We start from the raw sequence: 21,389 nt of genomic DNA, 5'->3' as shown, positions 1-21,389 counted from the left end.
CCTATCAGTGGTTTTCTAATCTTGACTCACAATAGACAGTGCATGACTCACACTGTGCCCCTCATTCCTCTTGGCATTTTAAGTAACGATCTGAATATCTTTTCCTGTTAAAGACCAGGGGTGGCAATTTACAATCCATTATTTGCAGACTTTAGTCCTTGGCACAGGATCCGACAACAGAATAAAGGATTCTAGACAATCTTCGCTCTTTCCAAAGGGCAAGAGACAGTTCAGACCTCTTGCCTTTTTGTCAAAGATCATGACTGTACTATACAAAAGCAGCATGCCATTGGGAATGGGGGTAAAGAGGAGAGAGGGTATGGCAACAACCTGATCTTTCACATCTTACACTGAACTCCCACCAGAGCTAAAGCCAAATACCAAAGTTACAGTGAGAAGTCAACATGGCTTCTTAGAGTATCACTGGAAGTAATGTTCAGGAAAAAGTATTTTGGTGTTGCAAATTCAATACTGTTTAAATTTAGAACTCTAACATGGCAGCATTCTAACCAAATCTGGAAAGGGGCATAAAGAGAAGGAGCTCCTCAAAGGTTTTTTAAAGCACACAGTTTTTTAAAGCACACAGGCAAGTGTCAAAGGCTCACTTGAAAAGGGCAGGGCACTGTGTATTAACTTGCTCATATCAGCATAGTCAGATTAGTAATCATGGGCAAAGTTAATTATTCCTCTGTGAACATTACCTGGATGACTTAAGCAGAAGGAATGGTCTCACTTGTTACCTCTTGTAGTTTACCTATATTCAAACTTAGAAACAGAATCCTTGAGGAGAGTCCTCTGCAAGACACACACTTTAAGGTGCATATTCTGCTGTTACCTTTTTAGATTCTTTTATTCAATGCATTCAGTGACTGGAATTCTTTTAGAAGTCTAACTGGGACAATTTCTTTAAAAAGGAGAGGTGGAAACAAATTGCTGCCCTTATACTCATGAAGATTCCACTTCCCAGAACCCACTGAAAATCAGCTCCGGGTGGTAGACCCTCCAGAACAGAATGGAAGGTAGCACAAAGAGTTGCAGGATGAACAGTCAAAATATTAACTCCTTTTCTCTTCCACTAGTTGAAGCCTCAGCTGGATTAAAAACCCTCTTGTGAGCACAAAGCAACAACTGGATTACACCCAGGGAAGTGTTGCATTGGCACAGTTCATATAATACTTTAAATAAATGATAATACTTACTGAGGGTGGGGGGGTCAAGCAAACCTTTATGAAAAAGTATATAGTCTTTATGGCTGTAAAAGCAAACTTGAAATTATGAGGAAAGTCTTAAATGCCACAGGGAAAGTGTTTCTTCTAGGGGGGCTTCAGAACTCGGCAAAGCTCATTTCCCCTTCCTATGACCAAAAGAAGTATGCAAAATAAGTAACTGTATGCAAGTTTCTTAATTAGCCCAGGGCACACTAGTAGCAAAATACAGGTTTTCTTTCCAAGATATCAAAACTCTCTGTCATTATATGGAGCGCGCACACAGTCTATTCAAGCTCATGGAAAATACTTTACTTCCTTGATACAAAGATTTCCAGAGCTAAGGAAACATAGCAGGATTTTTTGAGGGGTAAAATAAGACTGGAACTTGCCTTTTAATGCTACCCACCTTCCTGAGCTTTGAATCCTAGTTTGTATTCATCCACAGGTCATTGTCACTGCTATTCTGGGGGAGGAAAGGCCACAGGGAAAGGGGAACCAGGGAGCGTATCATAGCATTTTGTGATAGGCATTTGGCCACTGTGAGAACATTTAGAAACCAGATGGGCCTTTGGCCTGATTCAGCAGGACTCTTCTTATGAATTATGAGAGAAATTACATATGCAATTTTCTTCCTGGAAAGATTGATAATTGGGCATTTCCACCATACATGAATAAAGTCAGCCCCATTACTAGCCATACACCCAACACTTACTGCCCTTATCTGGACAGATTTAGCCAATATGGAATTACCGTATTTTTTCAAGTGTAAGACACCCCCATGTATAAGACGTCCCCGATTTTTAGGGACTCAGATTTAAGAAAACCCACCATTGGCACTATCCGTGAATAAGATGCCCCCTAATTTTTGACATTATTTTTTAGAGGGAAAACCTAGTACACAGAAAAATATGGTATATGCCACTAATAAAGCAGTTTATAATTTTCTTTTATATTAACATTATCTAGAACATGCTCTCTACATTGCATTTAACATATCTCAGTCTAAGTGCTAGTTGAAATATTGTCTCCATTTCTTTGCCCATAGTTGAAAATAATTACATTAAAGAAATATCTAGGGAGAAAATGGTTCTATAACACCCCCATATTGACACTACGGAAGCTATACAGTGATTGTAGTTTATTACTGCTGCATTTTTTCTGTATCAAGGTAATATTGCCAAAGGAATTGTGACATCTTTCTGCTCTATCCAGAGCCTCCTTTTTAAAAAGACTCTGGACTACTTTAACTAGCCTTGCCCTGGGGCTTAAGAGGAAATCACTGTTTGACATCAATGTCTGAACTTGAAAACCTTACTGGAACATGCTGTTCACATATGCAATGTGGCTGTAAAGTCTTCTGTCAAGTTTCAACTATATTATCTATAGCAACATCGACAAGAGCAGCACAAGTCCCAAAAATGAAAGAATACTGTGGTAGCCTTTTATGAACACACAGCAGCTTAATACAACCTATAGTAGCTTAACTTTGATAAATCCACCTGGAAGAACAGTGACACCTTCTGGTGTACTATTGAACAGACAGCGTGATTCTGAATACAGTGGTACCTCGGGTTAAGTACTTAATTCGTTCCGGAGGTCCGTACTTAACTCGAAACTGTTCTTAACCTGAAGCACCACTTTAGCTAATGGGGCCTCCTGCTGCTGCCGCGCTGCCGGAGCACGATTTCTGTTCTCATCCTGAAGCAAAGCTCTTAACCTGAAGCACTATTTCTGGGTTAGTGGAGTCTGTAACCTGAAGCGTATGTAACCCGAGGTACCACTGTATAAGGAAGAACTCTCAACCTAGTTAATAATAATAATAATAATAATAATAATAATTTTTATTTATACCCCGCCCTCCCCAGCCAAAGGGCGCTCAGAGCAGCTTACAAGCAATAATAAAAACAAGTTGAATGATTACAACTTAAAAACAAAATTTAAATACAACATCAAAATATTGAAACATTAAAATATTAAAATGTAGCCTCATCACAGGAGGAGAAGGAAAAGAAAAAAGAAAGAGAGGGAGGGAATCAAATTGGCTCCAAGCCAAAGGCCAGGCGGAACAACTCTGTCTTACAGGCCCTGCGGAAAGAAATAAGATCCCGCAGGGCCCTGGTCTCATGAGGCAGAGCGTTCCACCAGGCCGGAACCAGAGTTGAAAAGGCCCTGGCTCTGGCTGAAGCCAATCTAACTTCCTTAGGGCCTGGGACCACTAGGGTGTTGCTATTTATGGACCTTGAGGCTCTCCGTGGGGCATACCGGGAGAGGCAGTCCTGTAGGTACAAGGGTCCTAGGCCGTGAAGGGCTTTAAAGGTCAAAAGCAGCACCTTAAATCTGACCCTGTACTCCACCAGGAGCCAGTGCAGCTTGAAAAGCACTGGGTGAATATGCTCCCATGGCAGAGACCCCCGTGAGGAGCCTTCTGCACCCGCTGGAGTTTCTGGGACAGCTTCAAGGGCAGCCCCACGCAGAGCGAATTACAGTAGTCAAGCCTGGAGATGACCGTCGCATGGATCACTGTGGCCAGGTCGGGGCGGGAAAGGTAAGGGACCAACTGCTTGATGCGGCGAAGGTGGGAAAATGTCGCCTTGGCTGTTGCTGTAACTTGCGCCTCCATGGAAAGGGAGGCATCAAGGATTACACCCAAACTCTTAACAGAGGCAATGTCACTAATTGGGCCCCCACAAGAGAAGGGAGTTGGTCCCTCATCCCCATGCCATCCCGACCCAGCCATAGGACCTCTGTCTTCGAAGGATTTAGTTTCAATCGGCTCCCACGAAACCATCCAGCCACAGCTTCCAAGCATCTGGTCAGTGTGTTCGGGGCCGAGTCGGTGTGGCCATCCATCAGCAGATAGAGCTGAGTGTCATCAGCATATTGGTGACAGCCCAGCCCAAAGCTCCGGACAATCTGGGCAAGGGGGTGCATAAAGATGTTAAACAGCATCGGGGAGAGAATTGCGCCCTGTGGCACTCCGCACACCAAGGAATGGCACGATGACATTTCCCTCCCTAGTGCCACCCTCTGTCCCCGACCAGAGATAAAAGAGCACAGCCAGTTACGGGCTATGCCCTATATCCCTACGTCGGCGAGGCGGTGGTCCAGAAGATCATGATCGACCATGTCAAAGGCTGCTGACAAATCTAAAAGGATCACCAGTCCTGACCCGCCTCGATCCAGTTGTCTACGGAGATCATCTGTTAGGGCAACCAGAGCCGTCTCGGTCCCAAAACCAGGACGGAAACCGGACTGAAATGGATTTAAAGCCGATGTTTCCCCCAGAAACCTACCAAGCTGTTCAGCAACCGCTCTCTCAATTACCTTACCCAGATATGGAAGATTTGAAACTGGGCGGTAATTGGATAGGTCTAAGGGATCTAATGAAGTTTTCTTTAAGAGTGGACACACTACTGCTACCTTCAGTTCCCCTGGGAATGTCCCCGTGTCAAGGGACAAATTGATAATTTCAACCAGGGGGGTCCGCGCGACATCTGGACACTCCCTAATCAGCCAAGACAGGCACGGATCAAGGAGGCAGGTGGTGGGCCTACCAACTTGGAGGAATCTATCTACATCAGCAGGGAGTATCCAATCGAAATGGTCCAACACTGGACCTAAAGTCAGTCGAGGGGCCTCCAGTTCAGTCATTGTATCTAAATTAAGAGATTTAAGTTGTACTGCATAACAGATAATCAGGTAACCAGCCCAGAAAGTGTTACGTAACTACAGGACAGGAAGGAACTCAAAGGCCACACACAGTGCTCCACATGCACAAACTATAAAAAGTGGTACTTGATTCAGTGAGGGGCTATGACAGGAAGAGAAAAACAGTATTGCACTACCACATTACACAGAATGTAGGAGGCCAAACAAGACCATTTAAACGGCCTGTTTGTATATATGAAGTAGTTTTGGAATGTGGTACACAGCATTTAATATACGCTAGGCACATTTTGCCCTTGCTATCGGCCACTTGCGACCGAATGAAGATTCCTAGGAGCCAGGATGGCACCTGAAATCACCACCTGGAGGTGCATCCCTGGGGATCCTTGGATCTTGATTGCTTTCATACACTAGCAACACATCCTGTACAATTCTATTCGTTTTATTTGATCTGCACAATCAGAATGAATTTCAGGGACCAAAAAAGTTGTATGGTGGGGCTTTTGAGCCATCAGGCCCCCAAATGGCAACTAGGCATTCCCTTCTGGTGACTGTAACCCTGGTTTAAAGAGCCATTTGGCACCTAGCTTATATATCTGTGTTTCTAACACCGCTAGTATGGCATAACTTTGATGCTTCCATACATTCAATGTAGTATCTATATGGCACATGTAGTGCAGCACATGCTTGTCATGCAAAAGGTCCCAGGTTCCATTCCTGGCCCTCCAGAAAAAATGAAAAACCCTACTTAAATTAGTGGATAGCGGGAAAGGAGCTTGCCCAAGGCTCTGGAGAACTACTGACAGAACAGACAACACCATGCTAGAATATTATGTAAATGAGTAGATTTATATTTAAAAAATCACAAAATAAACTTAAGAGTTTATGTGGAAAAGATTACATTAGTGTACCATCAGTATAGTTTACCTAGTCAGCATAAAGTTTAGCATGTCAATGCAAGGAATGCCCAAGATTCTGGCCACAGCACAATTCAACATACAACGATAGCTGATCACACTGACATGGCACAGACACTGCTAAATGATGGTCAGAAGACAGGAAGCATACTGTGAAACTGCTCCTGCTTTTCCTTTCCTTGGTTTGCTCTAACATTTTCACCAAGGTTAGTACAAACCAGCAGGCTTGTATCAGAGTCTGCAAATCATCTCTGAACTTTGCTTGGCATCAGTACATACTGCAATGCTACACTTGGGGCAAAATTGGAAAAGATAAGCAAATTCATACAGGAGAGAGGAGGAAGGCGGGAACACACGCCAGTGGCATCCTCTTACGTCTACTCTGCAGCACTTAATTATTTACAACAACTCCCCACCCCCGTGCCAAAAATCAGTTGCTATGACCAAATCCCCAGTGTCACTCACTGGGACGTGACAGTTTGAGCATATTACACCAATCCTGGCCCAACTGCACTGGCTGCCGATTATTTTTTGGGCCCAATCTGAACTGCTGGTTTTGACCTATAAAGTCTTAAACAGCTCAGGACCGCAATACCTAAAGGACCACCATATAAGGACCCCATATAAACCATCCCGGAATCTGCATTAATCATTTGAGGCCCATTTTTATGTTGTTCCTCCATATTAGGTCTGGAGGGTGGCAACACGAGAACTTTCTGGGCAGCATGGCTCACCACATACTCCAGTATTTATTAAACACAAGGCAGTATTAAACACTGTATAGATTCAAATAAGTACACATGTACTCTTAGAAAAATTGCAATCTGATCATTCACAATATGTTCGTTGAATGGACTAGGTTTTCAGCCAATAGGCATCAGAACCCATGCAAAATATTTCATAATGTAGTGAGTTACCTAATTTGTTCTAGAAAGTCATTTTAGTAGCCTTTCAAAATCTGGGCTATTTCTAAGTGTTTCAAGAGTTCCTTCCCACAGACCCCACATAAAGATTTTGCACCAGCTTGTCAACAATATGAGAGGCAAATGATGAACTAATCATGCTATTTACACTGTATTCCCATCATAACACTCTTCCAAATACCTTTAGGTCATCAGCCTCAGGTTTTTCAGTCTCTGAATCGTCATCTTCCTATAAGACAAAGAATTTACAGGATTAAGCTTTAAAGAGTGGGCTCAGCAAGTTCTTGCATGTGTTGCAAGGGACTTGCATTAAATAGCCCAGCTTCACCTCTGCATTCAGCTGAGCTGTTCTTGCAATGCTTTTCCCTCCCTCTGATAAAACATCAATTCAGATAAAATATGACATTAACAAGACATCTCTACATCTAATCAAACAGGTGTCGGTATAGATTCCAAATGCCCATATAACATTTGATTTGTCGAAAAACAGACAACAAAAAGGCCAGCACAGATAGGAAAAGAAAGCGGAAATTATTCACTGCCACTCTTTTATACAAAGACTGTTCATAAAGAGTGAACAAACATGAGATCTAAATACGCTAGCAATTATTAACACCTCTCTGATTTTGTGACCTCCAAAACACAGTGTATGCTCACTGAATCTGAACTGGCAGTGACTGACCAAGAATAAGGCATTGGGGCTGTAGTGGATAGCTTAGTAAAAACATCAGTCCAGTGTGTGACAGCTGAGATGATGATGAATACTATGCTAGGAATCATTAGTAAAAGGACTGAATACGGAACTGCCAATATAAAAATGCCATTCATTATATGGTGCAACCATGCTGAGAAACCAGTGTACTGTTCTGGTTGTGTTATCTCAAAAAAGATATTAGAAAGGTGCGGGGGGGGGGCATCACCAAGGGGACAGAGGAAAGGTTACAACATATGGGACTTTTTAGTCTAGAGAAAAGGTGAATAAGAAGTTGATAAAATCATGCATAGTATGGAGAATGTAGATGCAGAGAAGTTTTTTGCCCTGTCATGACACTCATGGATGAAGCTCAATTTTAGAAGAGTCAGGACAATACTTTTTCACACAGTGCATACCTAAACAATGGAACTCGCTCCCACATCCCCAGTGATGGCTACCAGTTTGGATGCCTTTAGAAAATTAGACAAATTCATGGAGGATAAGGCTATGTTCTACCTCCAGTGTCAGATGCAGTAGGCCTCTGAATACCAGTCCAGAGGAATCTCAGGATAGGAGAGTGCTGTTGCACTCAGGTTCTGATAGTGGGCTTCCTATAGGCATCTAGTTGCCCACTGTGTTGGACAAGATGGTCCTTTGGCCCATTCCAGTAGGCTCTTATGCTCTTAAACCAACAAAATCCACACCTCTGAAGAGGACAACCCAAATTGTTGGTGAAGATGAAATCAATGTGAGAATGGGGAAGACAGTATTTAAGAAGATCAGCATACAAGTATTGCCTTGAAGTTACATTACCAATCTGTTGGTTCTGGTAATTGCTAAAGAACAATTCAATGAAGTCCCAAAGTTTCCATTCTCTTTCAGCAGCAGAGACCAAAATTTTTACCACACCCATTTTGTGCATCTTTTTACAACTGATGTAGACCTAGCAGGTTCTCTATGAGACTTGTATACTGAACAATTGCCATTTCACAGACACCAAAAGAAAAATCAACCAAGACTATAAAAAGGTAGTTTACCCTCATCCCATTCCCAATAAAAAGGATTACCTAAGTTTTAACAAGAACAAAAGCTTAGTTACTGTATTATGTAAAACATTAAATAAAAATTCCACTCAATACAAACATGCTTTGTTCTCAGGTAAAATAATACCAATTATAGGCACTGTTATTCAAGCTAAAGTGAATACCATACAGAAAAATAGGGAATTAGACCATAGTCTGAAAAACTGTCCTCAAGATATTTACTTTTTAATGTGTTTGGTTCTAAGAATGTTGTTAATTTTTATTTCTGAACAATATACATATGCAAAGTTGTCACCAGACGAAAGGAACAGGTATGCAGACAGGAAGCCACATATACTGCAGTAGTACTTTGCTTCTTGCAAACTAGTAAAAACAAACAGAAATGCACATGACTTCTGTTGGAAAAGGCTGTGAAAGGTGAAACGAGTACTATAAAATGAAAAAAAGTTTGGAGAAATGTTCATCACAGTAACCTCTTACAAAATGCCATCTGAGTGTCTGCTCTAGCAATTTTACAGATAATGATAAGCACAATGCTAAAAAATCTTAACCCAGCAAGAAACCATTACTGCAAAACAACTGGAGCAAATTGTCCTCTCCCTCTGACAGGTTACAGGATGAAATTTATACAGTTACAACCCGACACACACAAACCAGGTATAGGACAAGACATTTCAAATGTCTGTCATGCTAATATTGCCAACATCATCAAGCAACTATTTTAATATAAACTGTATTGTAGATTCCCCCCCGCCCCACTTCATCTTCTTGTGTACTAGACATTTCTCACACAGTGCAGGAAATGGAATTTACTACTGTAATAAAATATATGGTGTAAAGGAACACCTTCTCCAGCATATCTTAGACTACAGGTCTACAGACCCTTCTCAGACATCTTTTGTCATACATTTTAACAGCTTATTTGAGATAATGTTGTTCCTTAAAATGGAGGGGAGGAAATACAACTAAGTTTTTTTTACAACTTGTCTAGGGTACAGACCACTTAGTAAAAGAACTGACAACTTAAATAGGAGCCATAGAGAATGTTACTGTAACAAGTGGATGCCAAAGAGCCCACTATAAGACTGAAGGGATGGCTTGTTGGTAGAGCAGGAGACTCAATCTCAGGGTTGTGGGTTCAAGCACCACTTTGGGTAAAGGATTCCTGCCTTGCAGGGGGTTGGACAACATTACCCCAGTTGTCCCTTCCAACTCTACAGTTCTATGAAAAGTCATACTTCCAGATGTGTTAAGATTTACTTTTCTGACATTTTAAGCTATAACTCCATAAGCACATGCATAGCAATAAGAGAAAGAAATAAGAGGTGAGGAGTCAGGCAAATCTATTACAAAGTGGAAGGCACAAAAGAATTTTGTATAGACTCAGCATTAATATAATTATATACCTACCGATTGTCTACTATTTTCATCTTCATCGTCATCATAACCATCCTCCTCTCCCTCCATTTTACTGAAGTCATCCTCTCCGTAGCCTTCTGACACCAGACCTCCTTTTTCTTCTACGTCATCCAAAACAAGGGAAAAAATCAAAAAATCAAGTTAGTGATCATTTGGTATTCCAGTGGAAACATATGCAAGAGATTGATACAGATTTAACAATAGCATGTGTTTTTGTAGAAAAATGGGGGGTTGGCTTTTGCTGCCCAACTCCCCAAGGGACTGAGTCCCCATAGTCCATGATTGGTCAGAGATGCATAGATGGAGGCAAGGATCCAGTGAAAGCAAAGAATATCTTTCATTATCTGTTGCAACAGAGGCACACTTGCAAGGAGGTGAAAGAGACCCAGAATAAAGGTGTGCAAGCCCCTATAAAGACTTTTAAAACTGCACACCCCTTAGCCCAAAACCACCCCAAAAACATCATACATACATCACAGAAGAAGGCAGTCTCCAGCAGAAGTCTGAGTGCAACTTCTCTCCTGTCTATCAAGGTATCTGATAACATCTTCCTGATTGCATTGCCTGGGTAGCCAGACCATTCCTTTTGAGTTGATAAATACTATAGTTCCTGATAGCCTGCTCACCTTAACAGATTCTTGCCAGACTGAATTTGCTGGGAGATGTAAGCCGCTACATTACAGGTAGTTTTATTAAGTGGATTTGGAGGTGAAAAGACAATTGGAAAACTCCCTCCAACTGCAGAGAAATATTTGAGGCCCTTTTGGAAGGGACAAAATGGCTTCAGGATTGCTGTCCTGTACTATTTTAGATATGTGGTTTATATACGTGGTTACATTTATGAACATTTAATCTATATTTGAGACATTAGAATTCTTAAAACAATTAATACACACACACACAAAAACAACTGCAAGGGGCCCTTAAAATTGTGTGATGGCCCCAATAATTACAAATTTGGGCACACAATTCACAGCTTTCATAAAATCAAACACTGCAGCTGCATATTGCAGTTGTTGTTGTTGTTAAAAAGCTAACAGCACATTTTACATATAAAGGTTCCACAGTGGCTGCACATCAGAAGCTAGTTTTGAATCATAAGCATTTGAAATACACCTCTGAGAAAGAAAACTGGCTGGAAGGCAGACATCACGGGGGGAGGGGTCTAAGGTCCTGCGTAGGCTTGGGGATGGGGAAATAAATCAGTGGCGCAACATATGCTTTATAAGTAGAACGCCTAATGCCAAGCATCTCCGTTTAAAAGGATATCAAGCACTAATGCCAAGGAAGAGCCAACGGCCCAAGCTTTTGGGATCTACTGCCAGCCACAATACAGCAGCGAATAACAATAATTTACGTCAGGGCCAGATTTAGATTTGATGAGGCCCTAAGCTTCTGAAGGTAATGGGACCCTTTATATGTCCAGCTGTCCTTTGTCAACAACAAATTGTGACTTTTTGGTGTCTTGAATATATGCTATATGATAATTTATGGACCTAATAGGTATCTAAAGCCATTAGCACATAATAGGAGCCTACACAACACAAAACACTGTTGCTGTATGTAGGTTTTATTTTATTTGTTTTTTTATCTTATATTTTGGAAATTTACATCCAGTTTTTTTCCTTTAATTTTTTTGGCCCCCCCCCAAGAGAGTGGGGCCCTAGCTATAGCTTGTTTAGCTTATACGTAAATCCGTCACGTAAATTTTAGGTAGCCTCACTATATGCCCTAAACACAAAGTAACGCTAGGCAGAAGATGCTGCTCGGCGAAACGCCACGTCGTCTTCCATCATCCCAGAGAAGCGTGATTATTTCCCCCCTTTACCGAACAGCGGCGGGGCGGGGAATATCCTCCCACCACAGACCCCTCCAGCTTTCCGTGGAGGCCCCGGCGTAAAAAAAGACATCCCCGAACACGCATTATTCCTTAATTCCCTCCCCGCCCCGCCATAGTCCCGCCAAGGCCTCACCCGTCGTCCCTGCACCTCGCTCGCTGGCCGCTCCACCGGCCTCACTATCGGATTCGGGCTCGGAATCCTCAGCATAAACGGCCAAAGAAGAGAGGACGCTTTTCTTCGCCGCCGCCATTTTCTTCTATCCGAGCGTCGCGAGCGAATTGCCTTCCGGCGCGCGCGAATGACGCACGAGGCGGGCTGCTGGGGAAAATGCTGTTGCCGCGGCAACCGCTCTTATAGCCTTGCGAACGGAAGTCGTCGCGGACGTCATCTCGCCGCGCGCCGAATCCGTGCCGCTGCCGGAAACTGCCTGAGCGCGCGGGTGGCGGGTGGGCGGTAAGCGGCGACTCGGAAGGGCCCAGGAGTGTCGTTGGACGATGTTGTAAAACTAAAACACCCACCCTGACAGAGGCGTAGCTGGGAGCCAGTGGCCTGCCTTCTCTGAGACGGAGGGTGTTGGGAGTGCGCGCGAAGTCGAAAGCCGGGCTGAGAGGTTCTCCACGTAGTCCGCGCTCTCCCGCTTTATCTGTGGTAGTTCTGGGCAGCTGGACATTATTTGGGAAGAAGGAAACGGAAACTGGTCAGGGAAGGCCTTGCAATTCTAGTAAAATTCAGGAGGAAGTGGGTCGTTAAGAATCGTAGTGTTCTGGCTACACAGTAAGGGTGGGAGCTGATTTACCTTTGTGCTTAGGAATTGTTTCAGTTTCTTTCTTCTGAAAGAGCTGGCATGTGAGTTGGGTTAAAAGGATGTATAAATGGGATTGAGGTCAGGCTTCAGAGGAAGTAACATAACTTTAAAAGCAGCTGTAGGATTAGTAGGAGCGAAGAAAACCAGCCCAAAAGTGACTCGCAGCAGCTAATCAGAAGCAGTGTGTTCTGATATGAGAGGTATTTTTGCTTTCAGGTAGCGTCCTCTTCTGCTGCGCCTACATCTTCGGCTTTTCAGATGGCGCAGGCATTTCGAGAACTCTTTCTGTTTTATTGGATTAGAGAACATAGCTGAATGTAGATGTTTGTGCCAAAAGGAAAGTGTGGACATAAGTAAGTTTGGGTATATCTAAATGGGGCTGTTCCACTCTGCCTGCCCTGAGAAGCCCCTTGTGGCTAAATGATGGATTGTAGCAGACAGTCATAATTGCACAACGATCCTCTCCTTATTTCTATTTTGAATTATCTCCAGTATCTCCTTATAAGATGAGTAACTGCTCTTCCTCAAGACTAGAAGATAGAGTTCAACGAACTCTGAAAAAAGTGTTTGGATTTGACACTTTCAAGACTTCATTGCAGGAAAGTGCAACCAGAACTGTTGTGAAAGGTAAATTGCAAATACCCGTTTTTGCAATATGTAGTAGGGTTGAATAATTTTGTCTTTTTCACATACTATTCAAAACACCACAGTTCCTTCATTTCTGCAAATGTAAAAAATACAATGACAAATGATACTTACAGAAATTAGATTTCTGCTTTGGAGTTTGCATTAATTACACTATACGGTACAAAGGCTATACAATTTGTATAAATATACTTCCCCTATAGCTGAAGGTGTTGTGGTCAAATTTTAGGCTGGAGTGGCTGACCTGTGGCCCTCCAGGTGTTACTGATAGAAGCTGCAAATCCAACAGCACCTGTGGGGCCACAAGTTAGCCAGCCCTACTTTATTAAATGTATACCCTCTTCTTCCCAAAGGAGCATAGGGCTTACAATCCATTATCAATTCCTCAGTGAAATGTCTCTTACAGGGAACAAGTGAATGCTTGGCCAAGGCTGCTGCCCAAGGGAATAAGCTCTATTGAACAATGAGGTATATTTCCAAGCAAACATGGGTTGCACTCTCAGTCTCTTAAATTCACTGTGTCCTAATCTACTGCTTTGGTTATGGCAATTCCTTTATTTTTTGGGTTATTAGGTTTGCAGCACGGTGCTAAATGTGCTTGCTGGGAAGTAAGCCTCATTCTGTTCACTGACGTTTACTGTCAATTAATTGTGTTTATGTTTTGCAGTATGTTGTCTGAAAGTGAGTTGCCTTAAGCTGAGCAAAGCTTTAAACCTGGAACAGTTGCACGCAACCTTAAAGCATGATCTACTGTGTGACACTGGCATTGGTGCTTGTGAAGTAGAAGCACCCAAAGATAGCATACAGGTGTCGTGCTTTCCAGCTGGGAGCTGAAAGGCAGTCAAGAGACATTCCACATTCAGATTTTGGCCATTTCATTATGTTCATTTGTATGGCTGTGCATTGAGGCATAGTCTACTACAAAGCTGGGTTTTGTGTTGTCATTTGATGGCTGGCATATGCCCATGCTTGGCCATTAGAGATATGGAAACCTAGAAAAATTGAGAAAGGGGACATTTCCCATCCCTATCTTTCTTGGCCTTCACAGTCTATTGGCTATGAACAGAAGTGGGGTACCCATTGCATTTTTCCTAGTGCAGGGCTTTCTGGAGCAAGCTAGAGGATAGGATCTGAACCAATGGCTTCAAGTCACAAGAAAGGAGATTCTGACTCAACATCAGAAATAACATTCTGGCAGGAAGAGCTGTTTGACAGTGGAATGGACTCTCTCAGAAGGTGGTGGACTCTCCTGGTTTTTAAGCAGAGGTTGAATGGCCATCTGTTACGGATGTTTTAGTTGAGATTCCAGCATTTCAGGGTGTTGGACTAGGTGACCCTCGGAGTCCCTTCCAACTCTACAGTCTATGATTCTGTGTAACAAGTGTTCTATTTTTCTGTTAACTATCAATTTATTGACTTGCCAGCACAATGTTTATATAGATATTTTGTAAATGTTATCAGCTTTCCCCAAAACACTTTGTGTCCACGCCCCCAACCCAGAAATACAGATAAATATATTTGTGTTTTAAAAAGCCTTGATTGCTGCACTGTTGCCTTTGCAGGGGAGAAGGATGTCTTTGTATGCATGCCCACTGGCGCAGGGAAATCCCTGTGCTACCAGCTTCCAGCAGTCCTGGCAACAGGAATCACTATTGTAATTTCACCTTTAATTTCACTGATTCAGGTAATACCTCTTATTGTAAGAAAGAATGGAATCTTGAAGAACCTGTTGTGTCTTGCTTATGGTCAAAAAAGTAAAATTTGAGATGATTGAAATAGAATAGGTACCATATTAGCTGAATCCACCTCATCTGTGGTGTCAAGTTGACCAAACACAGATCATAGTTATGTTAGTGTATAATTCAGTGGTGTGCTATATAACCTGATAGAAATAATCCTTTTTATAATAATTCCTAATATTCTTAATGTATTGGATGTTTGAGTGAAGAAGATTATTCTGTTTTTTTTAATGTATCTGTTATGCAGATAAAAATGCAATATATTGACACAATTCCCTGTTCTCGAAAGTAAACTAATATGGTTTCTTGAACTTCACTACCTCAGAGAAACAAATTGATTGCCAGACATTGTAAAATGATCATTGCTAATGAAATAGTCTAGAGACTGACAGTCTTGTCATTTGATTATGTTGGGCTGCCTAATTACAACCAGTTTCTGTAAAAGAACAATATTTTAAGTCTTTAAAATAAATATAACACGGAGATGTTTTTTGCAAACTACAGGGCTGGTGGTAAAGCCTGATTGATTAGGAATATATCTGTATGACAGCTATTTTGGTAGAAGGATGCTTTCCTCTAAGCGCCTTTCTCTTTTTTCTTTCACAGGACCAAGTGGACCATTTGCTCTTGCTCAGAGTGAAAGCCAGCTCTCTTAACTCCAAGATTTCTGCTCAGGAGAAAAAGGCCATCTTAGCTGACTTGATGTGTGACAAGCCTCAGATAAAGCTCCTCTACATCACACCAGAGATGGCAGCTTCCTCTTCCTTTCAGCCTACCCTGAAGGTTCTAGTGTCTCGAAACCTCCTTTCCTACCTAATAGTTGATGAGGCTCACTGTGTTTCTCAGTGGGGGCACGACTTCCGACCAGACTACCTGAGACTTGGCTCTTTGCGCGGTCAAATACCCAACACTCCATGCATAGCCCTGACGGCCACAGCCACTAAACAGGTCCAAGATGATATTATTGCATCGCTTAAGCTAAAGAGGCCTGCTGCCACTTTCAAAACACCTTGCTTCAGGTCCAACCTGTTCTATGATGTGCAATATAAAGATACCTTAACGGATCCGTATGAAAACCTGAAACAGTTCTGTCTGAAGTGTCTTGGGCAGAAGAATGACTCCGGGGTGAGTTAAATCTGTAGGAAAGATTTTGTTTTTAAAGTTTTCTCCCCTGTCTGTCTTACTCTAGGCAGCTTTCGTTTTAAGTGGATTGGAATATATTTCCTAAAACTTAACTTTATTGGGGCAGGGGATGAATGAAAGGGGATTCTCGATCAGCAGAGCAGACGGTAAACCGTTAACTCCACTTGGGAAAAAGGCAAGGCCAATCAGGGAAAAAAAACAACATTTGGCTTGTCTAGAAAGGAGGAACCTTCCAGCTTTGGGCTCTGCCTTCTAGAGAAAAGCAGGGTAATGTGGTTGCTCCTGGGCTACTGCTTGGCAGTTGCTTATAGTCCTTAGGCGTATACAGGGACAGGGAGAGATTATAATGCTTTTAGAGCATTGGGTGTTGTGATGGTGCCCAGCGCTGTATGATCCTCCAGTTTGCACAGCCTCCAGCTGACGGGACAGCTGCCCAGGGTAGCAAACGATCTCCCTGAGCCCCTTGCATCCCCCATCAAGAGAGGGAGATAGCTGCCCAGAGTAGCAAGCAGATTCAAGAGTAGTGAGTAGACGTCTCCAAGCCTCCTGTATGTGGTGCTCTGCTCACCGGCAAAGGGAGTGGCAACGGGGGTGGCGTGGGGAACCACACTGGGCATGTGCAGCACTCAGCATGCTCTCTCACTCTGCAGTCACTGAGGTGCTTCAGAGAAGAAAGCCACCACCTCTCCTGGCGAGCTACTGGCGAAGCCAGTGTGGTGTAGTGGTTAAGAGCGGTAGTCTCGTAATCTGGGGAACCAGGTTCGCGTCTCCGCTCCTCCACATGCAGCTGCTGGGTGACCTTGGGCCAGTCACGCTTCTTTGAAGTCTCTCAGCCCCACTCACCTCACAGAGTGTTTGTTGTGGGGGAGGAAGGGAAAGGAGATTGTGAGCCGCTTTGAGACTCTTGAAGGGGAGTGAAAGGCGGGATATCAAGTCCAAACTCCTCCTCTTCTTCTTCTTCTTCTTCTTCTTCTTCTTCTTCTTCTTCTTCTTCCTGGCAGCCCAGCTCCAAACTCTGCCAATGGACTAGCAGGCCAAATTCTTTAATAATGTCTCTCAGCAAGGGCTCATGGACACCTTGCACAGGGGAGTTGAAGCAACTCTGTCCAGTGCTGCCATAGCCTCCATTTCCAGCCAGCAAGCATCATAAGGGCACCCACTGGATAAGTGCCCATCTTTTACCCTGTTAATCTCTTCAGAACCCCTCACTAATTTGGCAGCCTGGTATCCCAAGGACCAGAGGCTTTGCTTGTAAAGCAATGCTGTCATTTACTGCGAAGGTAGGATTGAGAGATCTGTCAGAGTCATTCATAGAATTTAAGGACCAGAAGCCCTTCTGTGGATTTAGTGTTTATTGTAGTTCATACATTTTTAAAGCATTTCCCAATAACTTCTTTTAAGGGAGAGGAGGAAGAGTTAAATCTGAGCTTCTCAAGAGAGTTGATTTCATTGGATTGCATGTTCCCTTCTATGAAATTCCTGCATAAAATATGTACAATGCTGACCATAAGGCATGCATATGAAAGGCTATTACCACTGGCTGGAATCCATCACAGCACTAAATTTCTTGTTCTGTCAGCACAAGGATTTCTGTTTGTGTGGAAAAGAGGGAAAGTCCTGTTGCACAAGTGGAAATCCTTTTGCTGACAGGGATGTGGCAGTTGAATACCACCCATTGTTTTGTTCTTCTTGATACCTTGGATCTATACCAGCTCTTAATAACATTAATAGGTTTCCTTATGACACTTTGATTTATGTTGCCTACTCTTCCTCCCCCTGTGTAGCGCTACTCAGGCTGCGGAATTGTCTACTGCAGGAAGAGAGAAGTATGTGAACAAGTGGCTATTGAACTTAGCTACAGAGGAGTCAACTCCAAGGCATATCATGCAGGTAGAAAAAGCTGTGTTACTTTGATTCGTAAGCATTTTTTAAGCATGCAAAAGAGTTCTTTATTCTAGCCTCAGGGTCCAGTCAGTATACTGTGGGTTGTAAAGCCCGGTCTTGACTTGTTTTTCTTTAATATGTTCTTTAGAATGCAAATTTAGTACCACACTGATATGATCTTGCTGAATAGAGTCCATTCCAAAGCACAGGAGCCTTATTATCCTGCCAGATCATTGTGTCAGGGGTAAGATTTCAGGTCGCTCAAAATTCAGGGCCAGAGGGAGTGGCAAAGTCCTGCATCTGTTCTGGACTGCACCTCTCTTCAGCATGGCCAATGGTTAGATATGATGGGGGTTATAATCCATAGCACCTGGGAGGCACTGGGTTTGGGGAGGCTGATGTGTGTGAATGATTGCCATACCCCAGCATTCCTTTCTATTCCTAGTTAACTTTAGCCCAGCTCCCTTTCTCCTAGTCCCTTTTCTCTATGTGCTTTCTTATTGTAATTTCTCCTTTCCTGGACCTCCCCCAAACTTCTCCTGCTCCGGCTTGCTTTTCTTTGCCTCATGATTCTCCCACGCTTCCCTTCCTAGTCCTCCTGTTTCTTCTGCCATTTCTGAATGCTTATCTCAATCCACTACCTTCTTCCCTTTCCCCTTTTTATTTGGCTTGCAACTGGGTGTTTGAATTAATGCCAAAAGTGTTGGTAAATTGAGTACTTCTGGTGTATTGACTTTCCCTGAAGCCCTTTGCACTCAACTTTGCTTTAGTTTCCCCACACATGAGTTCCAAGGGAAAACGTCTCATACTTGGCTTCTAAACTTGTTCTGTACTGCTTTTTCGATGATACTTCTTGTCAGTACTAGGTTGGGATCACAGGCAGCTATGCAAGGAACTGGAATGTATACTCTAACACATGCTCCCTGCCATCAGGAGCTGGGTCCTAGAGTGTCACAGGCTGTAGGTGCTGCTCTGTTGACCCAATCAGGACTTCTAATTCTTCTGCCTGGCCAAACTGGAAGCCTCATTGCTTCCCTGCTAATCACAGTGCTTTACGGACCACATTTTTATTCCCTTTTGTGTCTGAAGGAGGTTTGGGGATCTGAGTACACATAGTCTTGGGAGCTTATGGAGTTAGACTCCATCCTCAGACCATGAGAATTCTGTTTTAGGTCTTGGATTCCCCTCACATATGCTGGCAAAACAGGATAGGAGAAGTAGGCAGGTAGATGGATTCAAAGACAACTAGGGACTGATAGGTTGGTGTGGTTTGCCCCTTGGTGATGACGGTAAGAGCAGAGGTTCTTCCTGCTGGTATCGCACTCTTGTCTTTTGCTTCTTCTCAGGACTGAAAGTAGCAGATAGAACATCGGTTCAGAATGAATGGATGGAGGAGAAGGTTCCAGTTATTGTTGCTACTATCAGTTTTGGAATGGGAGTTGACAAAGCTAATGTCAGGTGTGTGAAGTCATCCCAAATGGGCGATGCATACTGATTGTTCAATATACATTTGCTCAACATCTGGAAGAACCTGGTACCACTATATTTCCTTGCCTGTCCCTCTTACCAGAAGGGTGTAATTACAGTGGTGCCTCGCAAGACGAAATTAATCCGTTCCGCTAGTCTCTTCGTCTTGCGGTTTTTTCGTCTTGCGAAGCACGGCTATTAGCGGCTTAGCGGCTATTAGCGGCTTAGCGGCTATTAACGGCTTAGCGGCTTTAAGAAAAAGGAAACAAACTCGCAAGAACTCGCAAGATGTTTCGTCTTGCGAAGCAAGCCCATAGGGAAATTCGTCTTGCGAAGCGACTCAAAAAACGCAAAACCCTTTCGTCTAGTGAGTTTTTCGTTTTGCGAGGCATTCGTCTTGTGGGGCACCACTGTAACAGCAAAAATTGGGCTTCTCACAGAGTGGTCTCTCTTTTTTTGTATGCTTAGGTTGGTCTGGGATTTGTATGCAGTTCTAGTTTTGTTCAGATAGGGATTTGAAAGTAATAGCTTAATTGTCTTACACCATGCAGATTTGTTGCACATTGGAATCTTGCACAATCTATAGCTGGGTATTACCAGGAGTCCGGAAGGGCTGGGAGAGATGGAAAGCCATCCAGCTGTCGCCTCTATTACTCGCGGGATGACAGGGATCAAATCAGCTTCCTGATCAAGAAGGAACTTGCTACGTTGCAGGTGAGAACCTTGTGTGACATGGTTCAATGCAGTTCACGTGCCTTAGCTAATAGTCCTTTGATTACAGTGAACTATATATTATGCTCTTGCATTGATGTAGTGTAATTGTATGTAATTTTAATTTTGTGAGGTCCTTTCACATGCTAATTAAGAGGAAGATATACATTTTACTAAATACGTGGCAGTATAGAGACCTTTAGATTTCCCTACTGTCACTTCAGAGGGGCTACATATGGAGTCATTTGTTGCTGCATTAGAGAAGTACTGGAGGCAACATTAGGATGAAAAATATAATATTAAGGTTTGGTTGCACGGAGGTGCACAAAAGGTGCACCTGAAAAGTTTGTGGTTTTACCTATGTGTAGCACTCCTACAGAGTTGAATGAATATTGGTTATTGTGTCACAATGCAACTAGAGGAAAGAGGCGTAGTTCTGAAAGAAAGCTTGCTTTTGAACACAGTGTTTCTAAAAATAAGTGGTTTTGTTTATTTGTTTTTACCTTTCTTCAGGAAAAGCGAGGCTCCAGATGGAAAGACTCCAGTAAAGCTATGTTGAAAGACTTTGATGCTATGGTGGCCTTCTCTGAAGAACTGGGGTAGGTTTATCCTAATAGTTGATGGATTGGAGAAACATATATTTGTTTCCTAGTGGTTGGAATCTTGAGGGCTTTGCTTTTTATGACGTGGAAATGCAGCATGATAGACTGATCTCATAATGGAGGTTTATGTGTATGTGGTAGCACAAATGGCCCATGTTGTATTATGTTTACCAGATTTCTGCTAAAGGTTTCTGGTAGGAAATTTCTGGTAGGAATGTTTACCAGATTTCTGGTAGGAAATCTATTCTACATATTACTGTATTTTTGGAACCTCTTACTAGCTTTAACTTCTTTGAAAAGAAAGGCAATATGAAACCTAATGGCTTGATGTAGAAATAATTTTAATTGAATATTGTTTAGTCATGAATCTGCCTCCTGTGATGTATGGTGGCCCATTGGTTGTGAAACTTTGCATAGAAGTTTGGAATGGTCAGCCCTTTAGAGAGTTGGATATTTTGGATGGAATTCATTGCAGTACTATTATGGTCGTTCCATGAGTGCAAGCTTTCCTGCTTGCCAAACGGAACAATTTCCTCTCTCCCATCCCTATGCACTCTTCTGGGGTTTCTCCTAACCTCCCAAAGAGATGCGGGGAGTCTCACTACATTGGTTCCTGCTAGCGAAACTATTTAGTTGACTGCAGCCTGTTGGGTTTCTATTCCTCTCACTGTGCAGATATTGT

At 42.8% G+C, this 21,389-nt stretch overlaps 2 protein-coding genes across 10 annotated transcripts in view; one reads left to right on the top strand and one right to left on the bottom strand.

Annotated features, from left to right (window-relative positions):
• The window catches only part of SAP30BP (SAP30 binding protein), a 34,587-nt gene extending 22,581 nt beyond the window's left edge, over positions 1-12,006 (bottom strand). For 2 of the 3 annotated variants that reach the window (XR_013982482.1, XM_080994021.1), the window contains exons 1-3: positions 11,844-12,004; positions 9,862-9,971; positions 6,896-6,943 (exon numbers count right to left, since the gene is read on the bottom strand). Coding sequence is in view for 2 of the 3 variants with exons in the window: in XM_080994021.1 (XP_080850147.1) it covers positions 6,896-6,943; positions 9,862-9,971; positions 11,844-11,961 (276 nt within the window). In the remaining variant the exon portion in view is untranslated. Of the gene's footprint in view, positions 1-6,895; positions 6,944-9,861; positions 9,972-11,843 lie in introns of all 3 variants that reach the window. The other variant, XM_080994022.1, reaches the window with a different exon arrangement.
• Positions 12,007-12,087: 81 nt separating this feature from the next.
• Positions 12,088-21,389, top strand: part of RECQL5 (RecQ like helicase 5) — a 48,121-nt gene continuing 38,819 nt past the window's right edge. For 3 of the 7 annotated variants that reach the window (XM_080993648.1, XM_080993643.1, XM_080993649.1), the window contains exons 1-8: positions 12,171-12,869; positions 13,009-13,143; positions 14,724-14,845; positions 15,507-16,025; positions 17,828-17,933; positions 19,274-19,385; positions 19,946-20,108; positions 20,619-20,704. In XM_080993648.1, the coding sequence (XP_080849774.1) occupies positions 13,023-13,143; positions 14,724-14,845; positions 15,507-16,025; positions 17,828-17,933; positions 19,274-19,385; positions 19,946-20,108; positions 20,619-20,704 (1,229 nt within the window). In that variant the 5' untranslated portion in view covers positions 12,171-12,869; positions 13,009-13,022. The other 4 variants (XM_080993645.1, XM_080993646.1, XM_080993647.1 and 1 more) reach the window with 4 other exon arrangements.

This window comes from Podarcis pityusensis (assembly GCF_964106645.2).
Source record: "Podarcis pityusensis genome assembly, chromosome: 2".
Taxonomy (NCBI): Eukaryota; Metazoa; Chordata; class Lepidosauria; order Squamata; family Lacertidae; genus Podarcis; species Podarcis pityusensis.
The sequence above is the reverse complement of the archived record's forward strand: the minus strand, read 5'-3'. Positions and strand labels throughout refer to the sequence as shown.